We start from the raw sequence: 23030 nt of genomic DNA, 5'->3' as shown, positions 1-23030 counted from the left end.
TAACACAAACGCCCAGAAAATCATCCTGCTGGGGGAGGCGAGCAAGCCTTAAGTGTCTAGTGGAAGCAGTACAGTGAAGCAGTCCTACAGTACAGTCATAAAGCATGTTACCCAATATCTGGTAACAGTGGTGAGAGAAGGACTGTAAAATGAGCTATTTTGGGGTTTGGTTAGAGGAAATACAACGCTAGAAAATAATGTATTATGCATAAAGATAAAGCGTTCTTTTTTTTTCATTTCTCTAAGTAAATATACCGGCACTGTTTTGGAAGATTAAAAATAGTGAGCAAAGTATCACACCAGCAACAGAGTCATCTACCTTATCCCATGACAATTTCAAGGACATATTCACATTCAAGACACACAAACACAAGCAAAGCAGAATGGGCTGCAAAGTTTGCCAAAAGTATTATGTGCATTTTTAAAAGGGGTAATATTGGTAACGGGCAAAATAATAAACAATATACATCACAGAGGAAAAGCAAGTGGTCAGAATCAAAGTATATTGTGTCTGCCGGGACTGGCAGAGAGCCTGGGTTTTTATAACATCACTGTAGGATGAGGATCGAGTGCAGTTTTGCAGGATATGCTTGTGGGTTGCAGGTTGGGATTGTGAGATAGTTCACAGGTGAATACACAGAGAGGGATAGACCACTGTGTCCTAAATCTCTGTTTCCCTGGAGCGTGCACGTGTCTGATGTAGTGGATTTCAAACTAGTGGTGTAAAATTTACACCAGCTCCCCACATTGAAACCCATGTAAGGCAGCAGAAACATGCACCCTTCATGGAAGGAAATTGGATGGAGAGTCAGGGCACAAGGATGCATCTTTGAAGAGGACAGGAGAACACTCAGATGCTCCACAGAGCTGCACTGCCTGCGAGTGCAGGGGGGGCCTTTACCTGAGTTGTATGAATATGAGCCTTTGTCTGTAAAAGCAGAAGCAGTAAGGTTGATGTGACACAGGTGGCAAAGACAAAATATGCTGTTAAAGCCTTAATAAACTAAAGCAGGAACCGAAAACACAACGACTTGAAAGTTGACCAGAGGCATATGTATACCTGTATGTGGACCCTTATTTCTAAATGAGATCATACATTTGCAAATTATAGTTATTAGAAATGAGAAAATGGACCATGGCTAGATCTACTATATTATATTACTACAGAGCTTGATCATTCACTTTACTGAAAGTCATTGACGTCTGTTTGATTTATTCTGACTTCAGTTACATGACCACTGCTGGCGGTCTGGTAACTGTAGTTCCCTGCAAAATGTCTGTGGTCTTTGGTTTTAATAAAGTGATTTATTTAACTTGGTGATTAGCATTTGTTTTTTAAATGTTTAGTGGCATCAGCCTTTCGTCACAAATACCTCTCCATCATACTCATGTAAAAGAACAAGACCCAGACCGAGTTATCAAGAACCAGAAAATACTGCTCTGCAAAATATCTCAAGTTATTGAGAGCTTATTGATACAGACTGGAGGGATGTTACTGGTTTGTCCACCGTTGCAAATATTTGTCCAACATCATGTAAAAGAAAATCTGCTGCCCTTGCCCTTGGCATTTATGGCATGCATATATTTCATGTCTTTGAATTTATTTTTCCCTAAAGAGTGGCCACTCTCGCTGTCTCTTTAAAGTCAATTTCAAGATAATGATATGAGCTAATAATACGTGTCAGTAACAGAGGGGTTACGTACTCTGCAGCCGCCGCGTTGGACTCTCTCCATGGAGCTGCCTGCGCTGTGTGTTCGGGGAGGCACGTGGGAGTGGGATGGAGGACACATCGTGGGTTTGTAGCTTGTACCAGTGTGGCTCGTCGTCCAGAAGAGCTGTCTCCAGCTCAATAAGGATCTGTGAGAGGAAAAAAGGCCACAGTAACATCTCTTACCTCAAAAATATCCAACAGTTGCAAACATAGTTTAACTCAATGATGGAACTACAGCAACACACACTCGTGCTACAAGACTCATAGAGCTCTTACAGTGAGCGTCAGTCCCAAACAAGCCCTTCCCTCTTGCCGAGGTGTGTTTAGTTATCATAACAGCTTTACACAGAAAATAAAAACAGCAAAGCTCCATGTCCGTGTTGGACAAGGACTGGACCATCAAAGAGCTTTATTAAGGGCTTGACCCCATTCAAGAGGATTAACTGAGATAAAGTGAAGGTCCTTGATGGGCGGGGTTTGGTTCTCTTACCTCTCCCAGGAATTCGCTCTCCTCCTCCCTCACCCTGGCTTGGTCCCACAATGTGATCTCCAGCATGCGCTCCCGAAACTCCCGCCGGTGCACCGGCGAATACATAAAGGTCTGGTTCCATTTGGGCTCTAAGGATTTCTTTACCGTTTTTGTTCTCCTCTTGCTTTTGTCGCTGGAGGAACAATAATTCAAACTGTTTTTATTTACAACCATGATAGGGAAGAGCCACGAATACAACAGATCAATAACACGACACAGCACAGAGCACATCACCGTGGCATGCTGACGATGACAGTGAGATGTCAACATGGCTGTACTACTCTCCTTGCAAATGTCCACTTCCTGCATTCTTCACCAGTGCATGAGAAAGAACTGCTTAGCAAGATGGAAAACTGCACTGAGTGACCAACAATGTAATAAGAGACATCCACATATATCCATACAGCCTCTCCTGATGCTAATAGCAAAAAAACAATGATGGATGACCTTGTGACATCACATCAATGTTCCAAAAACTCCACATTAGTACAGAATCCTTTTTCTAATATATATAATAACTTAGTTCAGCCCACTATCCCTATGTCTTCCTGAATGGAGTGAAATGGCATGACATTAAATAAAATAAGCACATGGTGGTGGTAACAGTAACTGTTTCTACTCTTACCTTCTATCAGGGAGGAAGTAGATTTTGACGTAAGGGTTCCTGGGCCGGCCGTCTTCCCTGGGTGGCAGGTCTTTGGCACCCAGGATGGTGACGATTAGCTGATGGCCCACTTTGTCATACCACAGTTTGACCTGCGGGGGAAGAGCAGAGAGCCGGCTGAGAGACTGGCCAGGGCCAACGGGAGTAAGAACACACAGAGGGACTAATGCAGGAGAAGACAACGTCATCAAATTAGAAATAAAGTTATTACATGAGCCTTTGTGCCTTCTTTTATTGAGACCTGTCTCATTTCAGCTGACAGTTTTTGACTACAGCATAGGGTCTTCTCCTGTATTTACCCTTCAGGGACAAGGAGGAACCTGCTAAGATGATGTCATGTCACATGCTTGGTGGGGCAGTTTATCCGAGCGTAAGTGCTCATTAAAACATGGACTTGTATCAATATCAATATGGTATGATAATGCTAAAAATGAATGTCAAAATAAGATGAGTGACATTTCAGTCTCTATGGTTAAATGAATGTGTTTTTGTAGTCATGTGCATGGTGCCATGTTTATTCTATACATGGATTCGTGTTTTCTTCTTTTACGTTAAGTGTTTTAAAATGTATGTGTTTACGTTCGTCATTAAAAACTTTGCCTGAAGGGATGAATAAAGTTTATTGAATGGAACTGAATGCAATGGGCCTTAATGTCATTTCAACTTAAGTGAATTGAAGTGGAATGCTAAAGGCAACATGCTTTAAAATGAACAGTGTGCTCTGTTGAAATGATACCGTCTACCAGTGATGATGCTGTCTCTAATAATGTTCTCTCAGACATTCAATGCGCATTGATATGGAGAAATCAATCATGCTGTTGCCAGAGGAATCGAAGACAGTTCACACTGAAAGGGAAGTATGGACTTCAACAGAAGACACTTAGAAGAAGAAAACACTCCAACTGAGGCCTTAAAGAAAGATAAATGAAATGAGAAATTAAACTTCTAAGCTCTTGTCCATACTTCTTTAAAAATATGATTATGGAAAAGGTCTGCACCATTTAAAACTACCAGCTATACATGCAGCAATGCAAGAAACAGCATTCAAGACAAGTCAGATTAGATTTCATATAGGCAAAAGAGAGGGCTTATGGGAAAACAAATTGTACCAAACAACCTCTAAACTTGTAGCCCAGATATACCAGATGCTGCAAAATATGAATATACTGTACTGTCTGTGAATTGGTAAAACATCTCTGAGAGATTCACCTTGGAAAGGTAATGATTATGTGTGATAATACACGTCAACTACTCAAATATACAAACGTATAGAATACAAAATATACAAGCTTCTCCAAGAGTACACATATGAACATACACACACATAAAAAAACTACTTATTTACCGACATTCTAACTCCAAATCACGTGTTTTGATGCCTCTAAATTTGAAAACCCACAGTACGTATAAAGTGCAGACATCTGCATGCTTGTTATGTATAACAGCAATATAATCATCATAATATTCTCGCCTTAGATCCATATAAAGTCTGTTGAGAACAACATACTGTAACAGTATCAGAGAGATAAATATAATTCCAAGCAGGAGTGTTAACCTTCAAGCTAACTGAATCAAGAATACAGAGTCACACAAAGTGATTCTACTGCGTGTCATAAAACAAAAACCACAGAAGTCTGATATCAAAGACGAAAGATTAAAAGAGACCCGCGGAGCGAAGCAAAACCTTCAAAGCTTTGCTCGGTTTAAAGTTTGTTATTTGGGAGGTACAATTTGCTTATACGTTAACTCTCATCTGGAAAGGAAAATGCAATTTGGTTTCCAACACAGGACGGTGAACTTGGTTTCTTTTCACTGCAACATGAAACTGCAGACCCATCAGTCATAAGCTGGTAATTAACATCACGTCAACTCGCACATGGAGGAGTTCTCCTGGAGATGTGTGTAGGGTTAAGAGCTATCAAGGCCTAGGTTCATGTCACAATGAAGCAGAAAATAACCCAAGTCCTTTGTCCGAAAAAAAAAAAGCTCAGGGAGACACCCTCCTGCATTGCCAAAGATCCAAAATGTATGAGACAAGGGAGGGTCAATAACTGGTGTCAAATCAGGCAATGGAAGAGTGTCTCTTAAAATGTGTTCCGATTAGTTGAGCATGCACAACCTTGGAATAATGATGTGAATGGGTTAAAATGAGTAATAATAACTCTCATCATAACAGTGATACCAAGAAATCAAATTGAAGAAAATGACACAATGCACTGCACTGAGAGGGAAACTCGAAGCTGCCATTTCCCCGGGAATGCATTTTCCAAAGTATGGAAACAGAAAAAAAGGCCAGTCAACAGTCAATGAGCAAAGACCAAATAGAGATTGTGCCCTGCAGACAGGGCCAATTACCTGGACCCTAGGGGCAAAAGGCGTTGTTCTTCTACTAAGGCTTTGGCTCTGGATAAGCAAAATTAAACAGCAAAAAAAAAACAAAGAAAAGAAAATGCAATAAAACCAAAACCCCACAAAACAACAACAAAAATCTTACAATACACTCTAAACACAACAACAGACGTTTGTAGTTTCAGATGGGAGATTCAGGCCAGTGGGTTCATTCTTATTTCACTTTCTCACCTTTCACTTATAGCTTTGCTTCTCTGCACTGTTCTGCATAGGCCCTGAAACTATTAATGACTCACAATTACGTCTCTCGTCCTACTCTGGACCTTTCTCCTCTGCTTCAAAGCTTGCGTCACAGTGACGTTAAACCCTTGTTATCCCTAAACACAACAGAGACAAGATACTCCAAAAATATCATACTGACAGTTCTTCAATGTGTAGAATTACTCATCAGGCACTGCGGGTCTTCAATGAACTGTTTCAGTGATCAGTTGTTTTTGAATTTCAAGGTCAGTCGAAATGGAGAACATAAGAAGCATCTGGGCGAGGTTTGCAGAATTTAATTGGCTGACACAGTGTTAGAGGTGTCAATGAGAGTCAAATTACTCTACAGTCAACTACAGCAATCGGAATCAGCCATTTCCTTCATATACATATCACCAAAAGCTAAAAATACTAATTGTCAAATTGCAAGATGAGGATTGGCAGTCGAATCAGCCTTCAAATCCAACTTTTTCTCATAAATATAGATATTGAGAGAAAAACCTAACCTCTTTACCTAGATGCTAAAGCTATTTCCCTTGTGGATCCTACATTTGAGAGCTGATTTATCTCTTGCTTTAATGCAGCCCTTTACCCATTTACCCCAGGAGGGTTTTTATGCTAGATAATGGACAACACACACAGTAACCTGATCTACAATCCTGTGCTGGTTTGGTAAAGGGCCAGCAGAACGGGCAGAGCAAGAGGAGCTGCGCCTGGTAGCCCAGTGGTTTGAACCAGGATTTAAGTTATACTTTGAGTTGCAAAATAAATGTACAGTGTGAATAGTATATTCCAAAATATAATCATAGGACTTAATAACCCATAGTCCATCTTACTCATAAGTTTTCCCTAACAAAGCAGTCCCTCCAGAGGATCTCACATGTAGTCTGTATGTCATACTGAGGTCACTCACTGAGAGCTGTCCTGACAGGTACTGGGGGGCGTCCCTCAGCATGCTGGGACTCATGGGGGACGTGACGGAGATGGACGGGCGATCCATCTTCTGAGACTCAAAAGAACTCGAACCTGACAGGACACAGATGACACAGTCAGATTATTTAGTGGTTTTAGTAACATGGAGAGATAGAACGGGAGAGGGGGGTCGTAGTGAGGAAGACAGAAAGACACAGACAAGAAGAGAGACACAAAGAGGGCAAGAAAGCAGAAAGACCAAAATACGGGGAGACAGAGTGACAGAAGCAACTCTCATAGATATTTCCTTCTAGGATGATTAATATAAAAGGGGGTAAGGAAACGATCAGGGTTACGATCTTCACAAGACTCACTTGATTCCAGTTGTGCATGTGTGCTGTCTGGTATCCTTGGAATATCTCTGAAAAAACAACAACAACAACAAAAAACAGAGAAAGAGCATGAGTGCGTGAGACAGGGGAGAAGCAGGGGATGGAAAGGATCAATTTCAGCTAATGCTGACTGCACTGTGTTTTAATGACCGCATTAGTCTTCATTCACCCAGCAGCTCCCTCAGCAGCACAAAGCAGGTCAGATATAGGAATTGACAAAGCAGAGGTGCCGCTGTTTTTCCCCCACAGTTAACCCTTTCCAAAAACAAATTGAAGGAGGGAGCACAAGCGAAACGTCAGGCTTTCATTTTGCAGGGCGGCGTTGTTCGGTCCCATACGAGGCCTGAGCCGACTGAACCAGAGGGAGGGAGGAAGAGATGTTGAATAAACAAGACGGCGCCACTCGTTCACAAACACATTCTGTGAGAACACAAGCTATATTGCCTCTCAGATTCCCTCTGTCTCTATATTATAGAGAACTCCATTCAAAGTTATTCTGAGTAATGCAGGCAGTGGCGTCGTATGAACGAGCCTACAGACATAAGAACTGTAATTGCTTTAGAGAAAAAATATGCATGTTGTTCATTAATGTCTACTGTAAGGAATGAATCTCTTCTCTGATTGAATCACATCTGAAGCTATTTTGAAAAAGGCACACAACTGTTCAATCAATGTTAAAAAGCTCTGAAAAGCTCTAATTATTCCTATTTCAGGGTCCCAGCACAGAGAGGTACACACTCTGGACAGGACCAAGCCCTTTACATCACTTGTTACTGATGTCAAATAAAAGACTTAAACTATAATTTATGCAACAGAAACTTAATTGTCTAATGAAGTTCTCCTTGTGCCTAACATCTCAGTTACTGTCATCCAATGCCCTTTACTGCTCAATAACAGCCCACCCCAGTACAGTGCGTGTGACAGTGACAGTGACAGTGAGCTCTCACCCTATAGGCCGTGAGACCACCAGCTCCACCTGCGGCTCAGGCTTGGATTCTAGAATGATATTGTAAACTTCTTTAAATGTGGCTCCTTGTAAAAGCTTCCCGTTCCACTCCAGCACCTGGTCACCTGCAAAAAACACCAGACATACTGAATGTCACATGGTATATTTTCATCTTTCCACATCATTATGCACCTCAATTCCACTAATTTAATTTCTATACCAACGTTTGTGTGTGTATGTGTGTGTGTGTGTGTGTGTGTGTGCTCTAAATACCTGGTCTGAGGTGTCCAACAGTGTCTGCTAGACTTCCTTTCCTCACTTTAGTGATAAAAGCACAAAGTCTACCAGATTCTGTCATCTTGCCTCCCACCACCTGTGGAAGCAGAGAGGTGACTGGATTATCTGTGAAATACATGCATAAACTAAACTTTAACTGTTAGCATTGTTAAGACTGCAGCATTAATGTGCCATGCTAACTCCTCATGACAAAACCTAAGAAGATGTATCTTGCAGAAGCAGACTTCTTTTCCTCAAAGTATCCCGTTGATGTCATGGCTTTAGCTTTTGCCCGTAAGGTATGAATACTCAATGAAAGCGTTGCAAGGAGAGGGCCAATGGTAACAGTGCATCTGTTTTTAAAAAAATGTCCAGGACTATGCTTTCTTCCCCAGGGACACACTCTGGTGCTGCTCTGTGGTTCTGCAACAGTGCAGGCCCGTGGGCTAGAGCTGTACTGTACAGTCCTGAGCTGCTGTACTCCACTACGCTCAAGCTTACATGGGCATCATACAAATAAAAATCCCTCTTAATGGCAGCTGAATGCCAACATACAAAGGAGCTTAGGGAAGTCTGCTAAATGAAATGGCTTTATGTAACAGGCGGGAGCCAGAGAAGAAGGCTCGCAGAGGGAGAGAGAGAGAGAGAGATGGACAGTGAGGGCGAGGCTGGCAGCCTGACTGATGGACTGATGGACTGACTGGCTGGATTGCCGAGTTGGTTGGCTGCTGCTGAGCGGACAGAAACGCACAGAGGCACTGAGCAGACACAAACATGCCATTTCAGGAGGCTCATTCAATCAGTAATGATTTTTTCCCCATCTTGCCGCTCTCTGTTCTCTCTCTGCATGGCCCGCCGTGCTCCTCTGGACTTTGGCTGCTCAGCTTTTTTTTTTTTTACCAGTGTGAACCACCTACAGATTCATCAATCATGTGAAGCAAGAATATGACCTAAAGAAGTAGGTTATACAGCACTAACAGCATAAGAAAAATAGACACAGCAAGCATAGAATGTAAATATGTAAGTAGCGATGGTGCTATTCAATACATAAACACTGCAAAACAAATAATATCTCAATTGTCAAATATGGGCATTGACAGGTTCTGGACCGACTGTTTCCTCTGAGCTGCTGAAAGCAGTTCATTAAAGTTCTTCAATGTGAGCGAGTTCAGAAAATGATACAGCTCAATATCAAACGCTGCTCATTAATATTCATCAGGAGCATAATCAAGTCTTTAATGAATATTAATACTGAGTAGCACTGTGATGTAATCAATAATTTGAAGCCAAGGAGAAAATCAGCGAGCCAAACGCAAAAAAAGAGGCCACAAAATATTAGATTTCACAGCTGAAAAGTTATTATACTGTATGATAACATAAATGTGCATAACCTACCTGTACCTGTCAAATTTACCCCACATTCCTGGGTACCATGGTGCTATCAACTGAAGTCAGTTACCAACATATTTTTTAACATAAATGTTATTTCTATTATGGAAGTAGAATGATGGCGCTACAGCGGAAAGCTTGATGGTGCAGCGCCATAGTTTGAAATGTTCAGTGTGTTTGCATCATGCCTTCAGACACACACACAGACAGGTAGAGAGCATCGCTATAAGCTCACCTTCAGACCAAGCAGAGCTCCTGAGTCTCGAGGCACACTTCCATCTTTCATGCGCTTGTTGAGCAAAATACGCCCTATTAGGCGATCCCCATCTTTGGACGGCTGCCACGTCACCGGGTGCTACAAGGTCAGAGCAACAACACACCTTTTGTTTAACAGCTTATCCACTTGAATTTGATTACTTTAGACCAAAGCAGACAACTGTCCATAGTGAAAAGGGGGGCATGGGGAAAGTATTTATTCACTCAGGGAAAAAAGTTCACACAAACTCTGTTGACTCATCAAGACTGTTTAATTTTTTAGATAGCAACATGCTCAATTATTTACATTTTAAGAGATGGAATATTTAATTCCTAAGCTAATCGTGGACAAACGTGTTGATGAAAAATAACACCTAACACAGCAGTGTTATTTCCAGAGCTTGTGTGAACCTGCCAGTGTGAGGGTGGAGTGAGCTTCATGCAGCGCCCCATGCAGAGTAAAGCAAGCAGCCCCAACACTCCTCCTCAAACCAGCTCTTCAAACTGGAGCAGGAAGACCGGAGTCTCACTCCGGTGCTTCACTACACAACAAACATACAACCACCATCAAGTGGAGTAGTGAGGGGAAAGCAGACAGCGAAAAGGGGGAGAAAAAAAAGGTCAAGATACAAGAACAAATGAGGTGGACCATGAGGTGCCAGTTTAAAGATCAAAAGGATGAAAAATAGACAGCACAGAATAAAGCCATGAGACACAGAGAGGGTGAAATCACAGACGCGCAGTGGAAGGGAAAAAAGAAAAACAAATGTTTTAACTTTTGGTGCAAAACAAATCCAGTCTTCCCTGTTTTGTGTGCTTACAATCATTTGGGTTTTGCTATAGAAGTGAGTGGAAAGTTGGACAGGGGGGCGGGTTCTGTCTGGACTGGGTGCTGTGGGGTAGGGCAGCAGAGTGAGAGGGACAGGCCTGAGTTAAGGTGTTCCAACTGCACTAAACAGGACCGCTGCAGAGCAAGAACATAACATACGGAGGAGAACGAGCATGCAACTAGGAGAGACCCACATTCCTGTGTGCCATGACAAACAGAGAGGTTGTGTGTCAATGCTCTTCTTTTACAACTACGGTAAGATGTGGAGTTTCTGTTTGGGGAGCAAAACAGCAAGTACAAGTAGCAAGCAAAGAGGGTGCCCCCAAAAGACTTTTTCAGCAACACCGAGCAAGGTGGAGCCAAAAGTAACCGAAAAAACAAAAAGGAAACGAAATCGCAAGAGAAATCAATTTATACAACGTCAAATAAAATCCAAAAAACAAACATCTCACCTATTTACACTTAGTGACAGAGAGCAAACAAAGACTGGATGGGTAGTTCATAAATAATAATAACAAAATGCAGGCTAGATTGTCTCAGTACCTTCTCACTATGGCTATGCTCCTCGTTTAGGGTAGTGCTACTGCACGTATCAACTCCCGAGTCTTTAACCTGCGGTTCACACCATGCCAAGTCCTCTTCAAATGAGTGTCCCCCAAAGCGCACCATTTTCTTTTGCCTCTCAGATAAGGTGTGTGTCGGCTCGGACATAAATGCCTGCTCAATAGTTTTTCTTTTTCCCCTTTGACTGTCCCCTACAGGTGTGGGATAAAAAACAGAAAGAAAAACAGAAAAACAACATGCAAAGGTGTAAATAAAACGAAGGAAACATGAAATGACAAAAGACTCTGGGAGAAGGGGGGATGGGGGGGAGGAGAGAGACAGAGAGAGGGAGAGAGAGATGGGGGTTAAGGGGCAGGAGGGAGGGGTCAAGGCAGGGCTCCACATGTCTCACCAAAGACATTGGGGAGGCCTCACTGCTATGCCAAGACGCATGGTCCCACCAATGGCCATCCAAATCTCCTGTAAGGTGGGGGGGAAAGGGCGCACACACACGAGAGAGGACAGCGAGAGGGACCAGTGAGGACACCACAAACCACAACGTACAGACATTAACACACACACACACATACATGAAATACACACTAAACACTCATTTATGCACACACACACGCACTCACATACTGCTCAAACTCAAAAAGTGATCATCATGTGCAACTCTAACATCCCTGTGGAGAGAGAAAGATGCAGCTCAGGTAATAATACACAAAGGATCGATAATGACTTGACAAGCTCCACACACAGGCCTGTTTCCACATTCATGCCCAGATCATTTTTCCTCCTCTTTTCCTTTTCTTTCCTTCATCTTTACCCCTGTAAAATGTCTGATTGTGATTTGCATGCCGTATTGCTTTACACTACCTCAACACAATACAATCCATTAATGAAAGTTCTTCTACTACTCTCAACAAATGGAATGTGACTCTGGAGGAGGAGTCGGGGCAAGAATCAACAATATCATTTATTATGGGAAATGTGGTCTTCATTTTGAGAAAACTCTGCCACTAATGCGGCCCCCATATGATACTGGCTATCAATCATCTCAAACATGGTCTCATTTGTTTTCTTGCAGTGTTTTAAAGCAGAGGCGGGTCACCTCGCCTGAAACAAAGACCACCTCTGCTAACATAACACACATAACGCTTTTATGAAATAGAAAATGTAACCTACAGGGAAAAAGAGCAGAGGCTCCTTTTCACACAGAAAATGCCATATGCTGAATGAGGGTGGCTATTGTTTTGGCCATCATCTACTAACTAAATTTATCACAAGACGAGATGCGTCAAGATCTGGGTGGCTTACAGGTTTGCAGGTTTGGGAGTATAAAATAAGGGTTATATTTCAACGTAGTCCGGTACTCCTCACTCCACTGAAACATCGTTCCCCTTTTATTTTCATCTTAACTTCCGGAGAACATCTTAAAAAAACTTCAGCAGACAACTCACATTTTGCTCAAACAAAGTTAGCAAAGTTGTCCTACAGTAGCTGCATCTGGAGGAGGGAGCAGGGCAGATCTGTAATGTGTTTAACTGGGGATTCAGCTGCCACACAGCCTTAACTGACCTCAATCTAAAGTGCACCAGGGAGAGCTTTTAAAGATCAGGTTCTGATTACAACCTCTGTAGTAGCACCAGTGAACACAGCCTTGAGAAATACAGGCTGGGAAAATGGCTATAATGAAATTACAGGATGGAGGTTTCTGGGACGCTTTTCTTTACTTTTTTATTTTCTCATCAATCCAGCTGAAGAATTGAGCTGAGAGAGGAGCTGAAGGTGCTTGGACCCCTAAAAGGGGGAATCCCTTGCCGCAGACGTGATGCTTCCTTCAAAACAAACAGCCAAAAAGAAAAGACGCAGATATCTTATGAGACAAATATCAAATCACTGTGAGTATTTGATCTGGTGGAAAGTTATGCATGCAAAAGCAACTTTGTCGTTCAGCAGGATTTGCCCTGTTTTCCCACGTGGATGCACAGAGCAGAGAGATGGAGAGCACTTTCAACCTGATTAAGAGGCTTAAAAATCCAAGCTAATTAGAAAGAGTGAAAAATATTGAATCTGAAGGTGGTGCTAAGATTCCCAATGGAGAGCAGGATGGAGGTAAGGAGCACTGAAGCTCGAGTCCAAAGACAGAGAGAACTCATTTCGGTCGTCAGAGAGGCATTGCTGTCTGACTGCTGAGAAACTGGTCAATGCTTTGTCCTGAGACCTCAGTGGGCAGCATACCTCTGCATTTAACATCCCATTATGAAGAGGCAATGGGCATTTAAATATTATGCGCTTACACTGGCAAGTCATTTTACAATTCAGTAATATGGTGAACATAGAAATGGTCCCCCTGAAATTGCTCTTATTAAAGCATATAAAGGATGAGGAACAGTCATTTAAACAATACAGAACTCCTATGTGGTGCTGACAGACGTCCAGCAGACCCTGGTCTTCCACTTGCACTCGTGCTGTTGATGATATATTTGTGTGCTTGCACGAACGTGTAGCCGTAGTGAACCTTAGGGCTGCGGGCACAGGTAAGGACATCTGAAAACACTGTGCCTGTGCAACCCCTGGGCTATATACATCACATTTCCCACACTTCACTTCCCCTGCAAAGAGCTGTAGAGCTTAATGGATCTATACAGGACAGGCCTCCTTCAGGCATTATCTGGCTGAGGATTCAATCTCAGGGAAATCAGGGAACTCTGATGGAAAGGCATAAAAATAGACTGCATAGGCTTCTGGATGTAGAGGAGGAGGCAATGGGGGGGGGGGGGGGGGTGCTGGAGCATACAAGGGTAAAGAGGAAGTGTTTCCAATATAGAAAAAAGAAGCTGCATGGAAGAAGAATGCTGTGTAAAAATAAATGAATACAGCCACATATTCAAGTTTTCTAACAATATGAAAATATGGCCACAGTACTGAATATACTATGTTTTAAAGGAGAATTCAGGTTTATTACAACCACTTATTTTCATTGCTTTGTCCATTATTATTCACTGTATTATGATAACATTGTACTGGCTCTTGTTTACAACCTGACAACAGTTTGGCCACATTGTCTTAACATAGGGGGTTTGTTGAAAACCTCTGTGACTGTCTCAGTTTCTTGCTCAGTCTGATGTCATTTTGGAGTAATTTGGTAAATGCAAAGTGATTATTAGTTATAGCCCAAACTATGAAAGCGAAACTAAACTTGTAATAAACTGGAATTATCCTTGTTTTGTGCCAGTTTTCACATTAGAAGTGCCATTGTTTTATTAAATTGGGACATAGTTTGCAATATAGTTTCAGATAATTTTTTACAATACACATTATAATATTACAAAAATGTTCTTCTTCTTTGGGGTGATGTTAAAATGACCCACCCTCAGCGTCATTGCCCTTCGTTATTTTGATTGTGTTTCAGCACAATACTTATTAATATTAATATCCACATCCATACCTGCCAGAGTGAAATGCTCTCCAATGACATTTCCACACTTACAATTGTGTTGTAACTAAGTTGCAAGGTCAGTCTGAGCCAAACAAACTAACTTTCCTCCTTCCCTCTCTCCCTCTCCTATAACTATCCATCCATCAGTGGAGGGGAGTGCTAGAGCTACTTACTGTACACAGTTATGCACTGTGATAAAGCATTATGGATGTCCCCAGACAGGCTTTGCCCTCTGCGGCCCTCTAACCAACAGCTGACAACAGTGATTACCCTCTTTGCCTCCCAGCTGCTATTCTGTCGGCAGCATAAACGCCAGAGCCCAGTTCAGTGTGGTAGACGCTCTCCGTTGAACAAGTCACTTGCCTAATGTGGCCATGATAGTCCGTGCAGCTTAAGGCCTGTATTTACGATCAGGGAGAGGAGAAGAGAAACATATCATGTGAATCACGTTATGTTAAGTCAGTGAGAGGGTTGCGTTTATTTGTCTATTTTCGAGATAAATATAGACTAAATCTAGATGCTACACAGCTTATCTCAAGGTTACATCAGTCACAGTTTCACCTTCACCTGTGCCTGTTCTTCCTCCAATCACACTCCTCCACCTCCCCCAACCCCCTCCCCAGCCCACCCTCAGTGTCTGTCAAAAAGAATTTGAGTGGGCGCCAGCATGGAGGTACGTACAGCCTTTCCCCTTTCTTTCCCCGAAGCTTTATTACCAGTGGCACGCCACAATTGGGCACTGATCCCCAGCGAGGCGCTGTGTGGTTTTTCAGGGAGCAGGAAACTCATCACAGCCATAAATTGTGAGCATCAGCAGTCTGCGCCCAGCCCTGCCGTTTCGCCCCGGCTCCGAGGCCCCACAAAGTGCTGATTCAGGGCGAAGGCAGAGCGCAGGCAGAGCGCAGGCAGTGGCGGAGTTCACCACCAGCAGGCTCTCCATCACTTTGACAGCTCAATAAAAACCAGTGTAAACTATTAATTGGATCATTAATTATTGATGCTGTTTTTACTACAATTCTGGGGGAGAGAGAGGAAAAGAGGCAGGGGTGAAACAGTGTGTATGGTTAAACATAGTCACGCTGGTTAGGTGATACAGTGTCATGTTACACCCCTGGAGGAGGCAGATCTTAAAACATGAACTTATATTCTAAAACAAAAGGCCTAACTATTATCTACTATCTTTTATTAAGCTTAAAAAACAGTAATATTATCCATTAAGGTATAAAAGGTTAAATTAATACGAATATATTCTAAAATCCAGCTTGAGAGCACAGACGACAAACCCAACAGACTTACTGAGGTGCAAAAATGAATCCCAAAAGCCATTAATGAGGATGTAACTTAGGCTGTCACTACACAATGTCCACCTCTCCGCTGTAGTTAGCCAGCCAGCCTCTCCTTTTCTGTCTGTTCGGCACTATTATGAGACTCCATGTCAGGGGAATCAATAAAGAGGAAAACACAGGGAGAGGACCATCGCGATAAATCAGTCTCCAGTGCTCGCAGGCACGAGCCAGGCCCATTACAGCTGGCACTCCCTCTCTCCTCCAGTCTCCTCCTCCCCTTTGGTCTCCCCTCCTTCTCATCCCATTTTCCTGAGCGGCCCCCCTCGGGGTATGTGAGATTTGAGAGCACGACATGCACCCTTGCTTAGCCTGCTGTTACACACCCATCTACTGACCCAGTCAAGCTGAGTGCACACACTCCAAGATGCTGACGGACCACATATGGCCAAAAGGTGCTTTCTTTTTACATCTCTCTCCCGCTCCGGCCCCTCGTGCAATTACAGTTGATGTTCTTTGCTTTGGCTTTTCTCACTCCTGGTGAGGTTAGGTGCTCTCTGCAGTAGCTAATCAAGTGCTGAGTGCTCGGTTTGCATGTTATAGTACATACAGGGAGAATCCTTGATTGGGTCAGCTGAAATCCATCTAAGCCATTTCCACAGTAATGCTACATGTGTTCCATTTGTAAACTCTATGTACTGCCAAACCTGATTTTTGTCTTTGGCTGTTATTATATATCAGAGTGCAGATCTGACTGTATTATATAAGGTTTTTATTGATTATATGAATACACTCCAGAATGTCACATGTCAAATCTGGGGACTAGGGTTTGGAGCCCCTCTCTGCCGTCTGTTACATAATTAAGTCTACTTTGACAGGGTGCAAACAAGGACACTCTGGTTTAAAATAAATGGTTCAGTAGACTTTTCTGAACCATTTATCAGACTCCCTGCATGCACCATATCACAGCAGCCTTAATTATGTCATAAATTAATGAAACTGCCAATTATACCTAAATAAAGACCAAAGATAGCTCCCTATAATCAGCTGTCTGCGGACGTTCTGTAGCAGGTACGGAAAGCTATACTTATTCAGGTCAACAGTTCAGCTCTTTGCTTTGTTATTTTTCTCTCTCCTCCACAGGTGCTGACCTGTGGAGGAGGCAGACAGAAACAACAGAAACTCTGAACCTCAAAACAGCCTGCTTTTTCTCCCTATTTTTGTTCCATGGCTACCTGGAAACCTGGAAACTCCCACATCAATAATGTAGCGCTGGTGCTGGGCTGCTTCCTTTAGTGAGGAGAACAGTTACATAACAGAGCAGACCAACTGAATTCCTCCCCTCTCCTCTAGTTTAAACATTTCGAGCATGTGGCAGGCGTTTTGGTCTAGTGCTACTGACAAAAGCAAACTGTGCCACTGTACTTTCTATCTTTTATTCCTCCATTTGTCAACTGTGCCTCCTCCTCTCTTGTGTTCAGTGCTTTTAACATTTCTAAGGTAAAGGCCTCCATAATTACAGGTTTGACAACAAAATCAATTTGCAATTACGACAACTGTCAACCAGGTGGAGCAGTCAACAAGACTAAACAATTGCTTTTGATGTTGATTCTATGCAAAGTGGCATTTAATTCAGTCACTCTGACTGCTTGCCAGTGCATGTTTATACACTTGGACAAGTGCGCTTGTGTCTCCAAGCAGGTAGAACATTTGCAATGAGCAATCTGATGTCCATTTCTATTATCCTGTTGTAGCTAAACAGCAGGACAGGCCTACCTAGCATACCATTTCAATTAGGTCCACTGTAGTAAACTGGACCCACAGCGTGAAGAAATAACTCTCATTATTATTTTCATGTTTAAACCGTCTTTGGGTACTGACAGCTGAAATAAAACTGGTAGAGCAAATCTGAAAAAAAAACAGCAGAACATGCAGTGAAAAACCCTAAATTTACCCCCAACCACGATCAGTTTTTGCTCCCACCCCACTGGACTGAACCATAATCCTGTTGCCACTTTGTAATGGCCCCTGTAGCAGGACATCAGTGTGGTACGGTTGGTGACAATACAGTATGGAAGTCGAGGCTGCCGGAGGAGGTTCAGTATACTGCAAGAAAACATAGCATCACCCTCTGCTCTTTTATTACCTTTTTGCTAATAACATCCATTCTTTCATAAACAGCAGTGATGACATGAAATACACTGCAATTGTTATTAACTCAGCTCGACACCCACAACCCAGCCCTCTCCCTGCTTCCCTCTGTCTGTCAGTTACGTAACACAGTCCATTAAAACAGACTGATCATGTGAAACAGCTGTAGGAGGACCTGGCAAAATGTGCCATGAGATGACAGCAACAGGAGAAGGCCTTGAGAGCAGCGGTTTTACATTCATTTCAAATCGCAGCCACACACGTAAACACCCATCCACACTGAAACATATCTGGCAGGCTCAGTGGACAAGCCTCCTCCTCAAAGGCACAAGAGCTGTTAGAGTAGATTCATAGATAACACACATGAAATGCAATAGTGCTTTGCACATACGTAAGGCTCATTGTTTTCGGTTTTTAAAGATTTGAACTGAAAATGGTGGGATTTTATAATCATTCATCATCGTAAGCTTAGAAAACAAAAACAGTAGAGAAAAAGGTAGAGAAAATACAAATGAGCAGCAGATTATGCACCAGAGTCACCCATTTTTGTATTATTGATGTTTTTCAAAAAATCAAAAAAAAAAAAACACACACACACACACACACACACACACTTAAATGATTTCTATTTCTCGAAAATAATGAGCCCTACACATAAAAATACACATATAAACTTACAAACATACGAAGCACATACAGAGATTGTAGACTGGGGAAACTGAAGGTTATATCTGAGTCAACAGCTGCAAGAATCAATATCAACACCAGACAGCAACAATAATTAGATTAGAATTAAATGAAATCTGTCTTTCCTAACAACAACATTATGTCAGTAACACTAGAAAAGGATGGCTTTATAATTGCATGAAAAAGCATCTAAGAAATGTGCATTTGTATAACATAAAGTAACGCTAAATAAAGCTGTCTATACACAGAAAGTAGCAGAAAGAGAGTGTGTGGCCCCTACCTTTCTCACTGACTGACTCACTCTCTATCTCCACGTCCTCACAGCTGGTGTACTCCGGTGTGGTGGCCAACTCCTCCTCTGAGCTGCTCAGCGACACCTGCCGCATCTTTCCTCCCTTTTTGGTTTTGTGGGGCTTGGGGGGTGGCGGGCGCACCGACTCCGACTGGTCTGAGCTGAGTGAGTCGTTCCTCAACATGCTCTCCATCTTCTCCCTCTTGGTCTTGCGGACAGCTGAACTGGGGTCCAAGTGGTGCTGCTGCCTCCTCATGGGATCGCCGCCTACTCCCAGGTCACCTCTCCGCAGGTCCCCAGATCGGTCACCCAGCACAGGGCTGCGGTGCGGCGTCGGGGGGCTGTGGTTGGAGGTTCTGTGACCTCCGAGGCCGGGACCCATGGGCCCAGGGGAGGAGCGATCGACGGAGTAGGAACGCTGTCCCACCATAAGCGGGCGGCGCTCGGTGAGATGCTGACGGGACAGCCGGATAGGGCCTGGGTCGTCCTGCTCCGTGTAGGCCAGGGAGACATCACTATGGCGGCGCTCGTGCCTCAGGCGGCCCACCTCAGCGTGCATCCTCATTTGCTCCTCGTAGGGCTGCGGTTTAACAGGATAGCGTGCCAGGTTGGGATCACTGCGATACCGTGTCTGGAATTCCTCCTGGCGCTGCCGCTGGAGGTCATACTCGCTGGGTGGTCCATCTAGCTCCTGGTCCAGCGGGTATTCCTGGGAGTGCCAGCGTCCAGGGCCCCGCCGGTCCCGGTAACCCATCCGTGCCGCATCCACATCAGGGTACATGTGTGGGCCCCGCGGAGCCCGCCGGGGGTCCCCATCCCCATAGTCAGACGGTGATCTAGGCATGCCGCCGTCCGCCGGGGCATACTGTGAGTGGTCGCCCCCCTCCCTTTGGTCGTATTTTTGGTTTGGATCCCTGGATGCAGATGGGCTTCGTTTCCTGTTGATCAAAGAGAGGGGAACAAAAGAGTGGAATTTAATGGTTGGTCCACTTTGAACTGGATGTTCTCTGCTTCTTTTAATATATTGCAGGCTATATATCTTGATTTATTTCTGAGCATGTTGATACTGCTTAATTAAATTCCCAGAGAGCATACGTGTCTGCCTGTGTGCAGGTGGAAGGTATCAGCTCTTCATCACACATCTCTGTGCAACTCTGCTGAGGCTGAAACCTTCAGTCTGTAGTCTATAGCTTCACTTTGCTTTGCCCTGCATTACATAGGCCTCAGTCCCTGTCAAAACCTGATGAAAGCCTGCTCTGTCTCTGTCACACACACACACACACACACACGCACAAACACACACACACACACACACACACACACACACACACATATACAAGAGAGAGAGAAATGGGACTAAGCAGCAGGATGCAGCACCACTCCCTCTTCTCACTGCAATAGACTCTATGTGCTCCATAACGTGGCTGACTAATGCTCTCCTTTTAGCACATTTTTGGCATGTTACCTTTAGATTTTGCAGGGAATATGTGCAAGGAAACACAAACTTCTTGAGTTGACCCAGTTAAACAGTATGACAGGTAGCTTTGCAACCTGCTTTCTCCATAATTCATGGAAAGAATAGATATTCACATTGGAAAAACATACACTCATGCACTACACATCCTGTTTGATTATCTAATTTGATTTAGAAGGTTGCGCAGTCTTCACACAGACAATGTTGTATCTAATATTTGACTCTTTTAGTGCCATAGGCAATCTTTCATTTTCATTTGATAGCATCTGATTACTTTGTTGATATAGGTGCTTAAATCATCATCATTTGCAATGCATTATAAACAACAGGACGGCACAAGATTAACAACACAGCCTGCCTGGATATGACCTGTTTGTATTTCCAAATTAATAGTGTGAGAATGTGTGTGTGTGTGTGTGTGTGTGTGTGTGTTTGTTTGTGTAAGTGTGTGTGCGAGGAGGAGAGAGATGAGGAACCAGACAGTGTACTGAGAGTAGTGCATTGATAAATGATTCAGAGTTTCACAGATTGTATCTGTGTGCACAGTACAATGCACATGAAGGGATGTAGAGAGACAATAACAACGTGTCTGAATTTATGAACCTTAGAGGAAGGTGCCCATTAATTTATCTCACCACCTTTTTCCATCTTGGGAAAACATCCAATGTACCTCAGAACTTACAGAACATTAGAATACGCACTCAGTAAAGGCGTACACTAAAATCATAACATCATTAAACTAATGTGTGCTGGTCTTGATGAAATAGAATAGTCCTCTTTGTTACAAGACTGAAAAGTCTTGAAACAAGCACAGTTATGCTCAGAATTATGTGAAAATAACTTGCTACGATGGATATTTCTAAGTATGGTTACAGTCAGGGGCCCCATATTTCTAAAATTAGCTATCAATCATTTTATCATTGTCCGACTGTCAGAAAGGAAACTAGCCAGGAAGTGGATGAAAAGCCAGGAAGAGGCTAACTGTGCGTTAATGCATTTATTCTTTTGTTGAGAATCAATTATTCATAAGCCACTTTTCTCCTACATTTCTCCCACTTTTCCTCCAAAATAATAATGACATTTTGGTGAGGAAAAAGCTCTGTGAAGCATCCCTTTAATTTTGTACGTGACAACTTTCCATAAATTTCAAAGGGTTTCATAAATCACTGCTGCCAGCCTCGCTCACTGCCCAAGGTAAGGACTCCTCACGTGTGATTGGCTGAGTCACTGACCCACAGAGGAGGTATGGTGCCTGCCTACTGGATCACAGACCAACCAGATCAGGTTAGTCTGAGTATAACGAATGCGCAGAACAATAGATATCAGCACTGTGGTGACTGAGGCACATGTGGAAAAGATGCTTTTTGTGTTCTCGGAGTTGAATTTCTGTGTTGAACACTGAATAATCTGTGTAAGTGCCAGCTCTAAGGAGAGACAGAATGATGTACGAGTGCTGTGTATAGTTCATGAACTACTGTGCAGTTAAAATATGGGCTGTTAGAGAGGGCCAGAAGTTGAGCAATAGTGCGATACAAAATGTGCATTCCAACAACACTAGTACATAAAAGCAAGATTTACTTAAAAGCGGAAAGGACATAATAACATAAATGTTTGGTCCAGTTACAGAAAAATCCCAAAATAACACACAGCAACACCAGACGGTGCTGGATGACTAAAATAGACAACTGTTTGCTAACCTGGTTGCAACTAACAACTTTATTAGATGATAATATGTCAGTGTTGTGTTTATAGATTGTTTTGTTACCCACAAATGGCGAGAAAAAAAAAATACTGCTTTAAATGATATATTGACACAATTATATTTTTATATTAAAACTATTAGCGATATTCTAATATAACAACTGGATCAAATGATTCGCGGTAATGTGAAAGGCCTGCTAGTACCACTGATACTGGTGACTTTGTTTTTCCTAAGCAAAAAATGAAACAGGAAGTGCTGCCCTCTAAATGTCTGAGCGGAGAGACACCACATCTGAGCAGTCAAAGAAAATGCCACCAAAAGATGGACGGCATTAGCCACAAACTGGTTGACTGATTTGTGATTTCTTGCAAATGGAGTATAAAAAAACATCTTGTAGGGGAGACACGCACACAACAAAGACAAGACTAATGGATGTGCACTTTAATGAACACATCTTTATTTATAACAAAGACCTAGAGAAAGTCTCTGTGATGCAGCCAGCTCACACAAGTGACCTCTCCTTTCTGCTTCACATCAAAACAAATGCCTCCGATCACCTTAGCATCCAAACGCAGCCTCACGAGTGATTCAGACGCGGCTGGAGAAACACGTGAGGGTTTGCTGCATTATTCATGATCTGCTCCTGGACACTAACTGAGCAGCGCTTCATTCACAAATCCAAAGTGAAGCGGCAGCAGAAATGATATGCTGGAGTAGGGGACAGGCGGCGTGACTTGGATGGGAGAAAACGTGGAGTGGGTGGGGGTGGGGGAGTGTGTGATGAGCATGGGAAACATCTCTTGATAGTGACTCGATGATGATGGAAGTGTGTTATGTGTGTAGGGGTGCATGTGTTCAGCATGTCCTTAGGGCTTCAGGCTTATGTCCCCTCTGGTATGTTGTCTTGAAATCCTACACCCTGAACACACATATGCACAC

The 23030-nt window shown here is 43.0% G+C and overlaps 1 protein-coding gene across 9 annotated transcripts in view; it reads right to left on the bottom strand.

The window, feature by feature from the left end:
* rims2a (regulating synaptic membrane exocytosis 2a) overlaps positions 1-23030 on the bottom strand; it is a 135196-nt gene that overhangs the window by 47034 nt on the left and 65132 nt on the right. For 3 of the 9 annotated variants that reach the window (XM_070911389.1, XM_070911392.1, XM_070911393.1), the window contains 10 exons: positions 18904-19853; positions 11470-11537; positions 9666-9785; positions 8039-8138; positions 7767-7890; positions 6802-6848; positions 6429-6541; positions 2867-2997; positions 2203-2374; positions 1705-1858 (listed from right to left, as the gene is read on the bottom strand). In XM_070911389.1, coding sequence (XP_070767490.1) covers positions 1705-1858; positions 2203-2374; positions 2867-2997; positions 6429-6541; positions 6802-6848; positions 7767-7890; positions 8039-8138; positions 9666-9785; positions 11470-11537; positions 18904-19853 — 1979 coding nt within the window. Of the gene's footprint in view, positions 1-901; positions 929-1704; positions 1859-2202; positions 2396-2866; positions 2998-5260; positions 5309-6428; positions 6542-6801; positions 6849-7766; positions 7891-8038; positions 8139-9665; positions 9786-11057; positions 11270-11469; positions 11538-18903; positions 19854-23030 lie in introns of all 9 variants that reach the window. The other 6 variants (XM_070911386.1, XM_070911387.1, XM_070911388.1 and 3 more) reach the window with 4 other exon arrangements.

The sequence above is a fragment of the Enoplosus armatus genome, chromosome 9, assembly GCF_043641665.1.
Source record: "Enoplosus armatus isolate fEnoArm2 chromosome 9, fEnoArm2.hap1, whole genome shotgun sequence".
Lineage (NCBI taxonomy): Eukaryota > Metazoa > Chordata > Actinopteri > Centrarchiformes > Enoplosidae > Enoplosus > Enoplosus armatus.
This window is presented reverse-complemented; position numbering and strand designations above follow the sequence as displayed.